This window comes from Pelobates fuscus, chromosome 10, assembly GCF_036172605.1.
Source record: "Pelobates fuscus isolate aPelFus1 chromosome 10, aPelFus1.pri, whole genome shotgun sequence".
Classification (NCBI taxonomy): Eukaryota; Metazoa; Chordata; class Amphibia; order Anura; family Pelobatidae; genus Pelobates; species Pelobates fuscus.
The window spans coordinates 39031115-39050758 of NC_086326.1; the positions used below are offsets into that span (position 1 = coordinate 39031115).

At 37.3% G+C, this 19644-nt stretch overlaps 1 protein-coding gene across 2 annotated transcripts in view; it reads right to left on the reverse strand.

Annotated features, from left to right (window-relative positions):
• Positions 1 to 216: 216 nt before the first annotated feature.
• The window catches only part of LOC134575337 (trypsin), a 53394-nt gene continuing 33966 nt past the window's right edge, over positions 217 to 19644 (reverse strand). The window contains exons 1-5 of one of the 2 annotated variants that reach the window (XM_063434616.1): positions 14230 to 14269; positions 13470 to 13626; positions 11709 to 11962; positions 11424 to 11560; positions 217 to 366 (exon numbers count right to left, since the gene is read on the reverse strand). In XM_063434616.1, the coding sequence (XP_063290686.1) occupies positions 217 to 366; positions 11424 to 11560; positions 11709 to 11962; positions 13470 to 13626; positions 14230 to 14269 (738 nt within the window). Of the gene's footprint in view, positions 367 to 9983; positions 10160 to 11423; positions 11561 to 11708; positions 11963 to 13469; positions 13627 to 14229 lie in introns of those variants that run through there. The other variant, XM_063434615.1, reaches the window with a different exon arrangement.

Sequence of the window (19644 nt, forward strand, 5' to 3'; positions counted from 1 at the left end):
TGTTTTGTATTGCACAGTGTATTAATTGCTGAATGATGGAGTCTTAGAATATCTGTCATATATATTGGCAGAAGAATTGAAAAGAAGTAGGGTACTTAGGAAAAACGTATTAATTAGTAGAATAGTTTGATTTGCATCAAAACGTATAATGCTTTGAAAAGCAATGAAAATGAAACATTAACTGGGTGTTTAAACATGAATATTTCATAGTGGATTCTAATTAGATGCAATGATGTCATTGATCCAGTCATTGTAGTTGCAGACCTTGGTGTAGACTCCAGGATAATTCTTCTGAGTGCAGCCATATCCCCAGGACACCACACCCTGGAGCTGACCGTTACAGACCACGGGGCCACCAGAGTCACCCTGGGGGGAGTACAGCATTTTTAATATTTAAAAATATTTAAAAATAATTATGATATTCGTTGATTCCTAGTCGCCTTAAGTACCATAAGCACAACACCGAACACAATGAACACCATGAGCACCGTAGCCCTTTAGCCGCCGCAGCTTGGCTGGGGTCTCGACGTCCCTTCCCTTACGAGACCAACTCCTGCATCCAGCTCTCAGTGGGAAGGCCTCTCCTCCAAGAAGCTCTTACAAGAGCTAGTGGTTATAGCCTGTATAGTAATCCAAAGAACAATCCCAGGAGCAGGGATTATAGCTGGTATAGCTGTTCCCTACAATCACGAGACGAGGCTGCATGTTATGTGTGAGCAGGATCTGATTTTAATGGTGCCACACTTGGCCTTTTATGACAATCCTCATGCAAGGGGCACTCCCACATGGACCTTCTGGGGAACTCCGTTACAAAGTCACAGACCAATAATAACAGTGTTACAATGCATGACACTCACCTATACAATACATTAAGCCTTCCCCTTTACTTAGGAGATAATTGAGTTAAGCACTATACTAAACTGAATTATCTCCAAACAAAAAAAAAACAAATAAATTCCTTAAAACACATTAAATCCCCATAAAATCCCCACAGTTACATCCCCTGATAGCCCTGACCTGGGTGACCAACATATCCAAAGATTACCCAGATCAGTTCAGGGGTTCAGGAATTTCCTGGAAGTCAGTTTTTACCGACTGAACGCATGGTCCCATGCCCAAAACGGTTCCATAGAATCGTGACTAAGTGCTGCTGGTGACCGACCGGGAACCGCTAAGTTTTCATGCCTAGAATAGTTCCATAGAATCATGGCTAAGTGCCGCATGGGGACCGACCAGAAACCGCAAAGTCTTCATGCTGAAAATAGCTCCAGGGCATTCGCGGCCAAGTCCCCCTGAAGTCTATGCGCGGTTTTGGTCCGTGTGAACGGCCGCCATGGAACTAGCGTTCGGTTCTATGAAAAGTGCCGAACCAGGGGAACCAGTGGAACCAGGGGGAATAAAATATGGGTCTTTACAGTCGTTGACTTGGCCCGTAGTCTTTTGGTAAGAGGCTGGCCAGCAGGCCTCTCCAAGCACCCGTGACTAGGTTCAGTTCATCACACGAGTCAAACACTCTGATCAACATCTATGGTCCTCCCAATGATCAACATTTTCTAGATAAAATACTCATAATAATGATAGCACACAAACATAAGGACATTATCATATGAGGTGACACTAACTTTTTACTAGATTCTATCGTAGACACTTCATCTCTGAAAACTGTCTGCAAAACCACTGATAGCAAACAAGCCATTTCTTTGCAGAAAATAAGCTCAATGCTATTCCAGCATAATGTTCTAGATGCATGGCAGGTGACACATCCTAAAGAAAAAGACTACACACATCAGTTGCTAATTCCCCAATACATGGCACCTAAATGAAATATTATTGAGAGACCCAATGCTAGTATCACAATGGAAACTCAAAATGTAATCTTATTTTAACATACATAAACCAACAGATTTCAACATTGAAACCATTTGGCAAGCCCATAAGGTGGTCCTCAGAAGATATTTATTTAACACGCTACTTAACTTAATAAAAACGTACTGCTGAATATATAGATATAATCAAACAGATTACAAAACTGACACTTACCAACAAACAAAACCCATTGGGGTGATAAAAAACAACTCCACACTCTGCAAATTAAGCTTATAGATATGGAATTTAAGGAAACTACATTTCTACTTATCAAAGTTAAATATAACATTTTTACTAATGGTAATAAATCTGGGAAAATATTAGCTTCCCAACTCAAAACCCGTACAGCAGCATCCAAGATGGCTTTTCTTATCGCAAACAACAACCAAAAATGTTGAATCCTCAACAAATTGTAGAAGAATTTGCTACATATTATAGCACCCTATACAACCTAAACAAAGACCCTACCATACAACCATTGACAGTGGATATCATACATGAGTTTTTCAGGATGGTTACTTTCTTACAGCTAGTACATGATGAAATAGAAAACCTTTCATGTCCATTCACACCAGTTGAAATTTCACAAGCTATTAAAAAACTACCAAAACATAAATCGCCTTACCTCAACGGGTTTTCCAATTTATGCTACCAAACATTTGAGTACCTCTAATGCTGCACATTATGGAACTATTTAACACTTGCTTTAACAAGGCCGGATGCCTGTAGACTTCTTTCAACCTATATCTCCACTCTTTTTCAGCCAGGCACGCCACCCACACACTGTCCCAACTTTAGCCCAATATCTCTGCTAAATTGTGACATAAAAGCCTATGCAAAGCTTCTCACATATAGACTCCTGAGCTTAATCTCTAATGATTAGTCAGGTTTCATCAAAGGCAGACAGGGATCAGATAAAACCAGAAAAATACTGAACATCTTAGGTTAGATGTCCTCTCACAACATAGAAGGTCTTCTACTGGTGCGAGATGTAGAGAAGGCCTTTGATAGACTCAATTGGCAATATATGGAGGTGGTGCTGCAGAAATACAATTTTCCACGATACTTTTGAGGAATCATGGCTCTATATAGTGAACTGCCTGCATGAGTATAAACTCAGAATTCTTATCCCAACCCTGTAAATTAACGAATTGCACCCGTCAAGTGTGCCCTTTATCCCTCATTCTCTTAATCCTCTCCCTCAAACCACTCGTTTATAACATTAGAAACTATCCTCAGATCTCAGGTATTGTCACAACACGCAAAACCCTATTAACACAAACAACGTATACCAGACTTAACGTAAAAGAGAATGGTCAAATAACAAGCCAAGGTCGGGGATACAGAAAGAGACAATACGAATAAACTAGCCAATGGTCAGGAAACCAGAAGTAGGGAAAGTCAAAAACATAAGCCAAAGTAAAAAAACAGAAAATATTACAAAGAACGCGCTTTCGGATAACCAACAAGTGGAAACTACGACAGGACCCTAAAACATGCGTGTACATCAACGTTGTGATCTTTAATATAGGCAGTGTGCCCTTTTACAGTAAGAACGGGACCGCAGTGGCTGTCATCCCTTAGAATGCTGCACCTGCCGGGACCCGTCTTTTTGGAGGATAAGGCAGAAAAGCCGCCGTGATCCAGGTAAGTTTATATTTCCCTTTTCGGCGCGACCGCCCTGCTCATGTGTGGCCATGCCGATCGGGGACTTAATAGTCTCAGTAGTATAGGCGTGACCGCACTGATCAGGTGCGGTCAAGCTGATACCATCACCCTGCACCATGACAGGTATTCACATTAAAAGCCCCACCTGCTGCTTGTCTATGTTTGCAGATGATATCCTTTTATCCCTCTCTAACCCTGCCACATCACTTCCTCACCTCCTCTACTTGCTTGATAAATATGGCAACATTTCATATTATAGGCTTAAAGGGACACTATAGTCACCAGAACAACTACAGCTTATTGAATTTGTTCTGGTTAGTAGAATCATTACCTTCAGGCTTTTTGCTGTAAACACTGCTTGTTTCAGAAAAAAATGCTGTGTTTACATTACATCCTAGTGATAACTTAACTGGCCACTCCTCATATGGCTGTTAGAGATCCTTCCTGGGTCATAGCTGCCTAAACTGCATCCAAACATTCAGTGTCTCCTCCCTCTGCATGCAGACACTGAACTTTCCTCATTCATTGATTTAATGCATCTCTATGAGGAGATGCTGATTGGCCAGGGCTGTGTTTGAATTGTGTTGGCTCTGCCCCTGATCTGCCTCCTTGTCAGTCTCTGCCAATCCTATGGGGAAGCATTGTGATTGGATCATGCTACCACTTCTGATGATGTCAGCAGGCAGTGGGCAGGTCTAAAGGAAACGGGGGGGGGGGGGAGCAGCTGCAGACTTGAATACATGTACGATTTTGCTATATTTAGGGAGGCATGGACCAGAGTGGCTAAAAATGATTTAACTAAATTATACACCTCTGTGCAAAAACAGCTTTGGCCAATGGGACCATGTACACCTATCTTGCTTAGGAGAAATAAACACCACAAAAATGGTTATACTTCCAAAATGACTGTATATCTTCCAAATGCTACCTTCAAAAGTATTACACTATATTATAAAATTTACGAAGTACCATTACCAAATTTGTCTGGGGCTTTCTAAACAACACTGACCTCTTACAACAAACATCACAAAATGGTGGTCTGGGAACAAGATAGAAGCTTACTAAAAAAGCCTCCCAACTAGAATATGCAATTAAACTTCTTGCTGCCAAAGGTACCCTACAATGGGTTGACATTACAAATGATATGGCAACAAATGATATGGCAACAAAAGGCATACTTTGGACCCCGCGGGAACTGAGAACAAATACTCTTTTGCCAACCACCTGTAACAAATTCATCCTCACCTTGCGATATTAATAATGACTGCCTTGCAAACACGTGCGGTGGTGCCATTCAATATGTCTGACCCCTGCAGCATGTTGATGGCTGCTGGCTTCTGCGGATATATACCTATTTGTAACCCCACATCCGCCCATGGCATGGACGATGTTGACGCATGCATGACGTCACGTAAAGGATGCACACGGACGTTCTGGGGTTAAAGGCCGGTTACGGCCAATCGGTTGCACAAGAGGGGTATTTAAGCTTACTTATCCCTTCTGCTCATTGCCCTGTCGTGGTTTCTCTTAGTGGTTATCCGAGAGTGTGTTCCTGAGCATTTATTTATGGTTTTTGACTTTGACTTTTGACTTTGTATTCTGGTATCCCTGACTTTTGGCTTTCCCTCATCATTGTGTCTCTTTCTGTATTTCCGACCTCGGCAAGTATTTTGACTATCCATTGGTACGTTAAGTCTGGCCATTCTAAGGCCCGGTAAGATGTTACCTTTTAGTCCTTGGTGTGATACATTTCTACGTGCTGGATCAACTTGTAATCCTGACATTACGACAGGGCAATGAGCAGAATGAATAGGTAAGGCAAAAAAAACCCTCTTGTGGATCCGATTGGCCGTAGAACGTGCGTGTGCATCCTTTACGTGGGTGGACGTGGGGTTACAAATAGGGGTAGATCCACAGTGGCCAGCAGCCATCAACATGCTTCAGGGGTCAGACATATTGACGCATGGCCCTTAACGACACTACCGCACTTGTTGGCAAGGCAATCATTATTAATGTCGCAATGTGAGGATGAATATGTTACACCACCCCACTTTCCTTAATGTATTGGAAAAACTTCTAAAAAAGCAAACACACATATGAACAAAATAATTTTCTCACATGCCCCTATCACATGATTGAGCATAGAACTGCAATCTAAATATGATTTACCTAGTTGTTTATTTTTCTATACTTACAACTAAAGAGTGTACTTTCTGCCTGGATATATCACAAACAAGACAACCCAAGCTGCAAACCTAAAATCTAATAGCACTTAATTGGGGAAAACCATATAATACAAGACAATACTATCTATACGAAAAACAAACAAACAGCTGAATCGCATAAAAAAGTCCTGGCTCTAGAGGACATTTGGAAGCCCTGGCTGGATACTCAACATACAAATAACTCTTAAGTGTAGTTATATGTTTTATCAAATAACATTGTAGTCCAGATGAAGTCACCCTATCTTATATCAAACTGATATCATCTGAGAAACCCTTTTGGGGTTTGACACGATCAAGACAAGAACTACAATGAATACACCTTTCTATCCCACCAGGGTACAGATGGCTTACATTTAACCAATCTCCTAAACACATATTCTCAGGGACCTGCTACAGTGAGAATAAATATTTTACAACTCCTCACCACTTCCTTGATCCCTCATGTCCTATTTCTACCCTCCATTAAGGGTACGAGACCCAGAAGGCTTAATTCTACAGGAACCCATCATGAGACTGGCCGTATAGTGGAACAAACTTCGAATAGCCTATGCATATATTCAATGTAGCCTATAATCAGGCTGGGTCTAATGACCACAGTACAAATACCATTCTGTTTTAGAACCCACATGACAGGGCAACACTGTAAATTGCATATGGATCAATATTGTATTTAAAGCTATACATTGTAATATGTATTGCATTGTTCCCTTCCCCCTCCTTTCTTCTTTTTTTGTATCCTAAACCCTGTTTTAAAAACAGATTGAAAATAAAAAGCAAAAGAAATTAAATGCAAACAAAGAAGATTAAAACTCTATGCTTTTTACAATCAAAATCGGAATAGATCTGTTTTGTTGTGAATTAATTTACTACGATGCATAATGTGTTTTCTATTCTTCCTCTGAAATCTGAAAGAAAGCAAACACTCATTTCAAATGGTTCTGAATGGACTTTGCACACTTTTGATAAAATCACATGTTCTCATACTGGAAAGAGTAATCTGTATTGATCCTAGATATATATTTATATTTTTCTATCTTACAAAGGCAGTTGGAGAAGGAGATATATAGGGTCAGATTGTTACACTAATGTTCAGCTCAGAATTAGTGCAAAATGTGTCAAAGGGACACTACAAGCAAATAAGAAATGTACAAATATTGCAAATAAATAAAATAAAGTAATAATATAAATATATAAAATTATGTAGCTAAAATATGCAACTTCCTTGTTGCTGGAGAGTGACATTTAAAAAATAGGTCAGTCAGCTCCCACAGTACTCTGTAGTTTGTTGCCTTGCAAAATATATTCCAACAATAACTGATTTGGAAAATTTCTCCAACTTTTTCGCCTAATTTGTTTTTTTTTTTGTTATTTTAGTTCTACAAACATGTTTTTTTCTGCCACAGATTTCTAAAACTTTATTTGATTTTCACCATATTTCCAAATGCTTTAGTCAAGTGAATTGTCTTTTCAGAAAACGTAAAACGTATCTCTTACTAAGAGTTGATGCCACGTGATATCTGCAGAAAAACTTAGCTTATTTAAAAAAAAAATCTACTGCATCAAGTATGCTGCCATAATTAAAATAAAGGGGGTTATTCTTTAAAATTCACTAATTGCGGTGAATTGAAAAATTGCTAAAAATTATCCAACTCATCATGTCAGAATGTGGCTATTTTCGACTGAATTTGAGTTTCGGTTCACGGTTATTAAAGGAACAATTGGAAAACATCATGCTATCTGTAAATTGATTAATGCAATTGGATCACCTCCGCTCCAATATGTTAATATTTTTGTAAATATAGTTTTAAAATTCTTGGTCAGGTACTAATTATTTATTCTTATTTTTTTTTTTTTTTCAAGATTAGCTATACAGTTTGATCTTTTAATTTTGGATGCTAAAGCTTAAAAGGACACTATAGGCACCCAGACCACTTCAGCTCATTGAAGTGGTCTGGGTGAATTTTTCCAGGTCCCTTAACCCAGGAAAGGTATATATGGCAGTTTTTGATTAACTGCAAACATTTTCTTTATGGATTAACTCCCCCCAGTGTCACCTGAAACCCCATAGGAAAGCATTATACAATTGCTATTGCCATGCATGCACATTAGGTCTCCCCCGCTGCTGACATCAGCAGGGGTAGCACTGAGAGCCAGACGTTTTTTGTTAACCCCTTCTTTATTACGGGGAAGGAAAGGGGGCAATTTAACTTTATTTTCCTGGCACTATAGTGTTCCTTTAAAATCTAAGGATATAAGATGGAGTTACATTTCAAGGGGCTATCTAGGTAACATAACTATTAAAGGCAGGTGCCAAGAAACTATGCTCACTGTTATATAGTTTTGTTGTCAAATCATTTTAGAGCAGCTTGAATAAACCTGTGTCTGTCCTTATCACAACTAACCCCCCTTCTCTACAGCTGGTTTTTAGTGCAGAATATATACTTCCACTTCATACATATTAATTCTGAAGTTCCAGAAAAATGTCCCAGTTCACCTTTGTTTACATAAAATCCAAAACCCCCTTGGTCAATTCCCAACAATTCCTCGGTTATTTCCTTTAAACACTGATCTGCTATAAAAAAGATCCAGAGGCAAGGACATAGTTATCTAACATAGTTGAGATGGAACTGAACAACAAGCAGTCAGAGCCATGCAGCGTGTTAATACATTCAGTGCAGTTCCATACGATTCTACAGTCAGCAAGCAAAAAGAATGCAAAAAAAAAGGACCATTTTTTGAAAGTACATGGAGGCAGTGAAGCTTTTGCATCTGTTTAGTTTGAGTTTTGTTCATACTGGTTTTCGACCGGAAGTAAACAACCGAACTTATTTGTCTGATAGATTTTAATTTCCTGTTTTCAAAGTAGATATTGGACACTACTATACCCGGGTTAATTTCGGTTTATTTTTATCTTTTACTAGGAATTACTAAATATCTTAGAAGATTTATTATCGGTTATTTTATTACAATTCAGGTTTTCTGTAATTGTTATCCTCTTGCATTTTATTTATTTTTGTCATTGTTTTCTTATATCTTATATCTTATAACCTAATGTGCGGGAATTTAAGGTACAGACACTCAGTAATTCCAGTTTATCCTAGTGGCAAAACAGATCCTTGATATCTGTGACTAATCGTTTCCTTCTGGGTGAAAGTAGTTTCTCAAACTGAACCATCTTTCAATCTTAAGGTACTTTTACACTATCAATTGACATATTTTTGGGATCAACAGCTCATCCAAGCAGTATTCAGAATTGATGAGAATTAGGGCATTTGAATATTTGAAAAACTGAAGTTATTAAAATGGACACTCAACTGCTAAAATGCAAATTAAAAAATTAAATCACCGTTTCGTACTTATACCCCCAATAAACACATACTTGCATTTAACTGTTCTCAAAAGCTGCACAACTCTTATCTGCAGCATTTGCAAGCCATCTTCTTCTAAATCAGCCCAGACTATCGGTTTGCTGTCCAATCATAGACTTCCCAATGCAGCTCAATGAGAAGTATTTGCTCTGGGCAATTGCTGCCTCTTGATTTTAGCTCTACTAAACAACCAGGAAGTAACAGGACTAGTTATCTGATTGATAGCCAGATGGCTAGAACAAAGTTAATTTATAAAAATGCTAGCTTGTATTGAAATTTCTAATATTTGCAAAATGAAAAAAAGAGGGCACGCTCTACACAGATAAAGCATTGCAGCAAGCTGAAGAGCATTAGGATTCTCGAGTGTCCCTCCAGGGTATAATGTGGACCACACAAAGCAATGAAATCCTTACTAATATACCACATGATAATATCTTAGGCAACTGCTTTAAGAACTGCATGAACCATTCGACCAATGTTATTTCTAATTTCTAAAATTATTTTAATCTGGGTAAATGAGTCACTAACATATATGCTTACTCTTCAGGAACTTTATTTGTTTTTAATTCAAACATTTATTTTTCATATTTTCTTGTCGTGTATCTCGTGTTTGCGCTTTTTAAATATAATTGGACCCACCATTTTTCAGGAAAAATAAAAGGAACTCTATGCATTTTACTGCGCAGTGTATTAATTGGGAAGTGATGATCAAAGAATATCATATATACTTAAGCAGAAAAACTTTAACAGAAGGAGGATACTTAGGAAGGAAGCTTTAATAATTGCAGTAGTTTGATTTGGATCAAGAAGTATAATGCTTGAAAAAGCAAACAAAATTAAACATTAACTGGGTGTCAAAACATGAATATTTCATAGTGAATTCTAATAAGATGCCATGGTGTTCTTGATCCAAGAACTGAAGTTGCAGACCTTGGTGTAGACTCCGGGGTAGTTCCTCTGAGCGCAGCCATATCCCCAGGAGACCACACCCTGGAGCTGACCGTTACAGACCACGGGGCCACCAGAGTCACCCTAAAGGAATTACAGAGTTTTAATGTTTAAACATAATTATAATATTCATAATATTTTTTTTGCATGAATTATGTTTTGTTTTTTATGTATTTTGTGATGTGTTATTATTACCTAAATGACTTGTTAGCAGTTAACCAAAAATAAGGTCATAATCCATTACACAGCTATGCAAAATATATTGTCTTCTTATAAATAACAAAATGAAATAATAATAATAATAATAATAATAATAATTATAATATAAATAAATAAATAATACAAATAATTAGTCTTGAAGGTTTATTTGTTTGGTGAACTGCAATTTATCAGAATTTGGGCAAATCGGGTGACTGGTCAAATTGCCGAACAATGCAATGGTCTTGCATGTTTGTATTGACTCATGACTCCACGACCCATGGCTCCAAAAAAGGAGATGATTGATGGGACAAAAAGATGACTGATTGCTACAGAACATGCACTAAAAGGGTTACGTAATAAAGTGAGAATTCAAAGTGAATTTCAAACTTAAGGCCCGATAAGTTGACCTGAAAGAATAGTAGACTTAAAGAATCCTTCCAATTCAGCTTTTTTTTTACCTTAAATTTGAATGTCACTTAAATTTGAATGTCACTTTCCATTAATGTTGAATTCTCGCTTACAAAACCAACTTAAATGTTACATCTGTAAATGTTGATTTTATTCACAGACCAGGTGTACAATTACCAATCAAGGAATAAAAATGCAAAAATAATAATTATAAAATTAATAAATAAAGATTTTTTTTTTTTGCTTCTTCTATTTTTCCCCCCTATGGGTTAGTTTTTTTCACTTGATATATGAAGCAAATGATAAAAAAGTGCTCCAATAATTGTACTACAAAATATATGCATAATATTATTTATATTATGCATATATTTTGCAGTACACTGATTTGCACATTTTCATGCCTTTTGGTTTCGTTTTTTTAAATTGTTCTTTATTAACAAAATTCGGACAAACCAAAACACTATATATCCAAAATTTGTCTGTCCCCACACATTTTTTATTTTTGGAAAAAGTGATTTGTCCAAAAATAATTTATATGCCAATGCAGAGGTCTAATCATAATAACTGTTATTATAGCAAACATTATCTATTTAATCTATTTATCTAACAGAAGTCTTGTTTAGGTATACAAGTACATTGAATTACAATGTGCTAATAAAACCTTGGTAAATAATAACTTTTTGCTTCATGATATATATTTTTGCTTCAAAATAACTTTCAGCACTATCTAGTAAGTTACCTGGCAAGAATCTTTCCCACCAGCCAAAAATCCAGCACAGAACATATTTTTTGTGATCTCTCCTGGGTATGAATTAGTGCATTGACTGTCGGTTAAAATGGGAGCGTCCAGACACTGTAGTAGATCTGGATAATTTGCTGTAAAAACAGACAAGAGACAAGTCAAAACAATGAGTTACATTTCAAGAAAGGGACTGGTGGCTCGTATATTGGAAGAGGGGATACTAGACTATTTAATTATTACGTAATTGTGGGATTTCAAAGTACAATTGTCCTACTGACTTACTGCCACTGCTGAGTGTGTTTCCCCAACCAGAGATCAGACAGGTAGTGCCAGCAGCTGCACAACCAGAAGGTAGGGCCACAGCCTTCACATTAGAGTTGAGGGTGGCAGAAGAAGACAGCTTAATCAACATGATGTCATTGTCCAGGGTTCTGGAGTTGTAACTTGCGTGTTTTATAACCTTTGCAGAGTTGATGAACTGCTCAGTGCCCTCGCTCACAGCAATGTTATGCTCTCCCAGTCTGACCTGGATGCTCCTATTTAAAAAATATATATATATTGATTGGTTGACAAAGAAATAATGTATATTTAATGGGATCTCAATTGACCACTCTTTGATTAAGTCAACGACTTGTCCCATTGCTTTCATAAAAAAACATTTTTCCTTAGTTGTTTTTTTTTAAAAAAAAAGAATTTATTCAACTGCTGTTAATTTAATCTTGGTAAAAACATAAAATAAGTCACTGTTTATAGATATATTATACAGCATATACCATATTCTGATTCTTTGAAAAGCGCATATTTGACAATTCAGTCTAATGTTTATTATAAAAGGTTGAGGTTTACGAGATTTATGATGTGTCAGGAGACCTAGAAGCAAGACCATTTGACCTGTCTTTTTAATATCTAATATTAAAGGAACACTTAGAATTAATAATAAAAACATATATTACTAAGACTTTAGTGTTCTAATGACACTCATTTAGGTGTCCCCCATGTGAGAGTCTGAAAGGTGATTATTACTTATATTTCAGCCTTCACCGTGCTGGTTTTCACAATCATGCTCTACCTCTTTGGCTGAGTTTATCAGTGTAGATGATCTCAGCCAGTCCAATGCATCCCCATAGGGGAAAAATATTGCACTGTGTGAATCAGTTGGTTCTTTATTAGACTATCTAATTGAATTTATGATGTTAACTCAGCTATTCCGGTGGAAGCGCCTCTAGCGGCTGTCAGAAAGAACGTCAATGTTTTCAGTTGCAGTGTTAAACAGACAAGGACATGGCATTCAGACCACTTCATTGAGATGAATTGGCTTGGGTGCCAATTGTGTCCCTTTAAGCTAGACACAGACTATCAAGTTTGTAGATATGCAGTACACTCAGGATTGTGAAAGCAACTCATTGAATAAAACAATTGTACAGTTCAGTGTGGCCACAAGAATTCAGGTTGGTCTTTGGACAAAGGAGAAGGAGGGCTATGCAATACTAGAAGGTGTATCTAATAATAGTGCATACCTACTGTATATAAAGTAAATATGGGAACTGACATAGAGATTGGTAGAAAGGGTCTGATATGGCATGTAAAATAAGTGATATTATATCAAGGACAGAAGAAGGGAACTGTGGGTGTTAAATAAGTTGTACAATAAAAATTGTAAAGGAAGGATATTAGCATGGAGGGTGAAAAAAGATTATCTGTAACACGTTTTATTTCTGATTTGTATCTACTTCTATACATATTTGCAACACACATTTTACTTACAGTTTGCATTGACTGTTATAGAATATCTGAAATGTACTTTAGAAACAGTCTGTATTCACTGCAATGAGTCTCTGTAATATTTTGTACGTATGATTTGTGTGCTATTGAATTTTAGTAACATGTTTTACTTCTGATTTATATGTATTGCTATAAATATTTGTAAATCGCTTTTTACTTACAATTTGTGTCCATCACTATAGGATATTTACAAAATGTGATTACATATTACATATTATTTGTATCCACTGATGGAATATCCACAACACATGTTTTACTTACGATTTGTAGCAATGTGCAGCAGAAACCACCCATTGATTGCTAATCAAGGAGCCACCGCAGAAATGGTATCCAGAGTTTAAGGAAACCTGATATGGGACAGAGTTCTTTTTGCAGGTGTAACCTCCTACAATCTTATCATCATCATTCTCAAATGCAGCTGTGAAGCAAATACATCAGTAAAATATGGTTTAGTTTTACATGGTTTAGTAAGGTCCTCGGACCAGCCCCGCTAGGATTGGCACTTAGAAGATGATCAAAGTTGACTATCTGGTGGAAGTAAAAGTCATAACAAGGTTTCTGTAGGGGATAATGCAGAAGGATCATTAATAGAGCATGACACTTCCCAGAGGAGGCGGTTGCAGAGAGGTGGTGGGAGCATCAGTAGGGGCAACCATTTTCCGCATAGTTGTCCTAGGTACTGCTCTGCTCACATCCAGTCCCCCTATGGTTAGGGGGGCATGGAATGGTTTAAAGGCCTTACAGTGGACTGGATTTAATAGCTACCTGGGATATTTTTAAAAATAAAAGATTAAACCATTATCCCTAAAACTGTTACATATGATAAGAGAGTTTTGTACAAGTATCTTAAACTTGTCATTATTTGCACAAAGGTCCTCTTTTGTGCGATGAATATATTTACCATGTCTTGTGTTACTCTCTGCATTTATTTTTGTATTGTGAGTGCATTATCTGTACATGGTATGTATTGTATTCTACAATTACCATTACAATATATAACCCGGGTCTGTGTGACACTTACCTGCAGCTCCCAAAAGGAAGGCAATTATCAAGAACTTCATGGTGGATCTATATGAATAATTCTAAGTACCAGAGTCAGTCCACAGTTTTGTCTCATATTTATACCAAGGGTATCTGTCCTTGATATGGGTAAATTAATGGTGGATAAACAACTAGATGGGCAAATGCCAAGATCACCAGGTGTCTTGTCCTATCCAAAATGTGAAAAGGTTCCCATGAGGTGACTTCTGATCTACATAACCTGGTGTATTTCTCACAATATACAAGATATGAGATTAGAAAACGAAGCTGTAGAATCCTTGGTTATTACCCAGTATAGCAGTGGTGACTAAGCTGTTAAAGTAGGGAGGGGGTAAATTTAAATTTTTAGGTTTTATGTAGTTACAACATATTCCACAGTGTTTTACTATTACAGAAAGGTGATATGAAAAAGTCTTTGCTCAAAGTTACAATCTTGGTGTATATGAGGTAGGCAAATACAGTAGGTGTCTTGCCCAGGAACACTTACTGGTGCAGTGACTCTACCAAGCTTCGAACTTGTGATTCGAAAGCAGTGACGTAAAAGTGCTCTAAATTGTCTGAATTTTAATAATGGTATATGCAGCAAATAATAATAAATGGCGTGAATTTTGGTGTATGAGTGACTATCGAATGACAGTTTATATGGATCATTAGTGACATTTAGTAATATAACATATGATGATGTAACATTCAGCTGGTTGGTGTCTATAAAAACTTGAGCTAGAATAAGCAATATGATTTTCTCCTTGTTGGCTAAGGTAACAATTAGGTAAAAAATCTACATGGTATTTTAGATCTGTATCATTTCATCAGGGCCTAACATAAGGTGGCACAGGCAGCCTCCTTAGGGCACACTGTGAGGTCAGCCTGCTGCTCTATGTAGTGTGGCCATGCAGACCCATGGTAAAGGATCTTCTTTCTCTAACTAGAGGGGGTAGGGAATGATCAGTGAGCAGCTTCCTGTTAGACCTGGTAGAGTATAAGAAGCTCCTAAACCGCTGTCTGTGTGGTCACATTAAATACAAGGTAAGAAAGCAAAAGGGGCAAGAGAAAGAGACAAAGGGATGGCTTAAAAGATACAAGTGGCTTGTTAAGAGACACAGGGGGCTATTAAGAGAGTATTGTGAGATATGGAGGTCCTAAGAGAGTGCATTCAGTTGCAAACAGGTGTTAAGAGACACAGTATGGCTAAAGCGATATAGAGTTAGAAACACAAAAAGTAGATAAGAGGTAAAAGAGGTGTCAGATTCACAAGTAGGGTGAAAGGGAGATAAAATACACTAAAGTGGAGTAAGACATTCAAATGAGTAATAAGAGACATGAGCGGATAACAGATTAAAAAATAAGACTGAAAACACAAAAGCAGAAATAAGAAAGTTATAAGGGTGATGCAGTACAAATTCTAGGTAAGAGGGGCAGAAGGGGGATCAAGAGACACACAGACCTACACAGGCAAAGACACATTATGGGGAGGTGGCAAAATACACCTATGTGCCTATGTAGCTAAAGGTTCTTGCACCAGCCCTACACCAATCTCAGGAGCAAAATTAACAGATTGTGTATGATTTTTGTGATCAAAATGGTATTTAAATTTAGTCTGTTTTTCGGTGGTAACATAATATCCATGAAATACACAAATGTAATTTCTTCCGTACACGTTCCTTATATTTCTTGTGCAAGACACAGATTACGTTCAAAATGCTCAAATGCTATGAAATAAATTTGCTGAAAACCCAAACATGAGAGAACTGCAGGAAATGTGAGGATAATTTGACAGATCATCAATTTCTTATAACATTATGCAACCAAGTATGCCATGACTTACAATTGACTAATAAATGTTTATTCTCACTCCCCTACTCCACGTCCATTCTCATACACTTACAACCTTACTCTTGAGTACTTTGTTTATCAACTGTTTCTAATATCATTGTGCCAAGTCTTAATCATGTGCGTAGATAGAGGGTAGCTGTGTATGGGCATAAACCCTCACCATTGATAAACTACCCCAAACTCCTATTTCCCCAAATGAACCACAACAGACTTGCTTTGGATTCAAATAGGCCACAGCTTTATTAAAATATAAATATACAAATCTTTAAACTTCAACTTTATAACATAAAACACTATATACATAATTACTCAGTAAATAGATACATCACTGAATACCACCTTGCCAACCAAACATAACTTAGGGCAGCTGCCCCTAACCCCTCTTTCCAACCAGCACAAGGTCTTTTCTTGGGCCTTCCATTTTGTAATGCTAACCACTAGTCGCTTATTGGCTCGGTGGGCACGTCGGTTATCCATAACTGTACCTGAGGTTAGGGGAGGAACAGCCCTACCCATCCACTTTCCAAGGACCGCTGGTCCAAACCCCGGTTGACAAGAGTCATATAACGCCACATGCAGTTGGGTATCCACATGGCCACTGGACCACCACATGCCTGCTGGGCTCCCACCACGCCCGCTGAGCATCCACATGGGAGGGAGGGCGGGAAGCTGTTCCCAACTGATAATTATGATGGCTGCTATCCTGTAAGATGGCAACCTATTTATACTAGCCTACCCATCTACCCTATACTACTCCACCCACATTCTAAAACCACTTTAGCACATTCCTCTGTATATGCTCCCCTCACACTCACATGTCCTTGTTCTGCCTAGGCCTTGCCTGGCTCCTCAGGGTCTTAACAATTACCGTATATGTCAGAGCTGCATTGCTGGTAACAGTAAAATCCACACATTTATTAATAAAATGTCATTACAATCTCTATGAATTTCTTACATTAAAGGCATGGAATTTTAAAAATATTGCAGCTCAAGAAAATAATCCTAAATTGAATGTCTGTGGTGTTTCTCAACTCTAAACTGTATGCAAAGACTGCCCTAGGTGCAAGTTCATGCTTTTTACAACAAAATCGGTTTTGTTGTGAGTCAGTCTACTACGATGTAGAATTGATTTCTATTCTAAATCTGAGATTGGAAAGAAAGCAAACACTTGTTTCAAATATTTTTGAGTGGTTAACAGTTGGATAGTTCGCACACTTTTGATAAAATCACATGTTCTCATATTTAAAAGAGGAATCTGGACTATTCTCAGATCTATATTTAGATTTTTCTATTTTACTAAGATAGATAAAGAGAGATAAATATAAGGTCAGATAACCAGTTCAGAATTAGTGCAAAATGTGTCAAAGGGACACCCCAAGCAAAAAACTATTTCTATATATGTTAAATTTAAATCCAGTTATTGCAAATAAATAAAGATAATGTAATAATAATATTACATTATGTAGATAAAATATGCAACTTCTTTTTTGCTGCAGAGTGACTTTTAGTAAATAGGTCATTCGGCTCACCTAGTACTCTGTAGTTTGTTGCTTTGGAAAATGTGTTCCCTCAATACACAACAAAACACTTTGAGAAAGCCCATTCTGGTGAAACATATTTTTATCCTCAATATTGGTTTTATTATTTTTTTTCCTGAAATAAAACTACTTTTTAACTCCACCTGGACCTTCCTGGATTTATCCTTAAATATGTTCCCTGGAGGATTCACACTTTATTTCCTCGGGAGGGAAGATACCACATATGCTGTGTAGGACTGAGCAAAATCTACTTTTGGTCTCCTTATGCAAGTATACCTCTTTTTATTACTTTTATCTCAGCTATACAGAGCACTATATTCTGTTTTATTTTCATCCTACATACTGGTAAATACCTATTGCCATAACATTGCACATTGAAGGAGAAGACTACTGAACACTTAGCATCAAGAGTGACTGATTGGCCTTGAGCATCTTCCTGTGAAGGACTGGGACCATCAGCACATCCACAGATGGGGATAATCCCATCCAGGCACATACATATAGAGCTGATCATAAGCTCCAGTAAATTGTAAGTGTTACTCTGCTTATTTAATTCATCAGTCTCCAACGATGCTACACTATATTCCGTTTTTATCTTCTTTTCTTTCATACAACCTCAACACTACAAGGACTTGAGGACACTGAAGGCGCTATTTTCCTATGTCATACAGTATCTTTTCATGAACAAGCTGCCATACTCAAACAAGTGCCAGAAATTCATTTTTTCTATATATCATTCCAACAATAATTGGTATGGAAAAAAATGCCCAACTTAACTTCAGCTTTCTTGCCCAAATTAGTTTTTTCTAATTTTGGTTTTACAAAAATGTTTCTTTTTGCAACACAGATTTCTGCAATATTATTTTATTTTCACCATATTTCCATATGCTTTAATGGACTGTCTTTTCCGAAAATGTATCTCTTACTTAGGGCTGATTTCACATGATGTCTGCAGAACATAGTTCATTTAAAAAAATGAAATTCATCTGCATCAAATATGCTGCCATAATTTAAAAAAGGGAGTCATTCATCAAAATTTACTAATTGTATTGAGTTGACAAATTGCAAAATTTAGACTTAAATAGCTGATTTAGAAAAATTATCCAACTAAACTAAAGTCATAATTTTAGACTGAATCTTGAAATTTGATTTTCAGGTTTATGGGTATTTAAGAAACACTCCCAATGAAAACATGCATTTGTTTAGTTAATTAAGTTGGCATTGGGGGTATATCTAGAAAGCACTTGCAAAAGCTGTAGATCTTAGGTCTGCAGTTGTTGCAAGCGCTTTCCTTATTCCCCAGCACAGAGTTTCGGTCTGTACCTGGGAAATGGACAATTAGGGCCTTTAACCCCTTAAGGACACATGACATGTGTGACATGTCATGATTCCATTTTATTCCAGAAGTTTGGTCCTTAAGGTGTTAAATTGTGAAACCTCTAATTCTCAGCAATTAGCATGTGGCAAGCAGAGGAACTGTGGAGATCAGGGGAAGTTCCAGGAATAGGAGGCAGGAGCCCCAGGAGCCGAGAATCTGGAGACGCAAGGTATGATGAGCACTGTGAGTGTGCTCACAGGGTCCTTATAACTTGGAGAAGCAGTGGTAGACACACTCAGTGGAGAAAACAGAAGAAGGAAGAAAACGTCCCCGGTTGTTTGTTTGTGGTGTTACTGAATTGATTTATGAAAGTGCAGATTTCTCACAGAAATAGGCACTTTTATAAAGTGCAATTAAGATAGGCTACCTCATGCATAAAGCACTCCACCAAGCTGAAATGCCTCATTGGTGTGGAGTAATCATTTTATGTAAGTGCCATAAGATTTTTGTTTGTTTGTTTTGTGTGAAGTAAGATTTGTGTTTAAAGCTTTTGTTGTATATGCAATTTTATTTCATAAGTTACTATTTCGCATTATTCACCATATCTAATATATATATCCCTTCCATACACATGTAACCCCTCAAGCAGCGTCCACCCTCAAACGATCCTAGAAGCAGCCTTCCATAGTAAATAAAAGATCTCTAT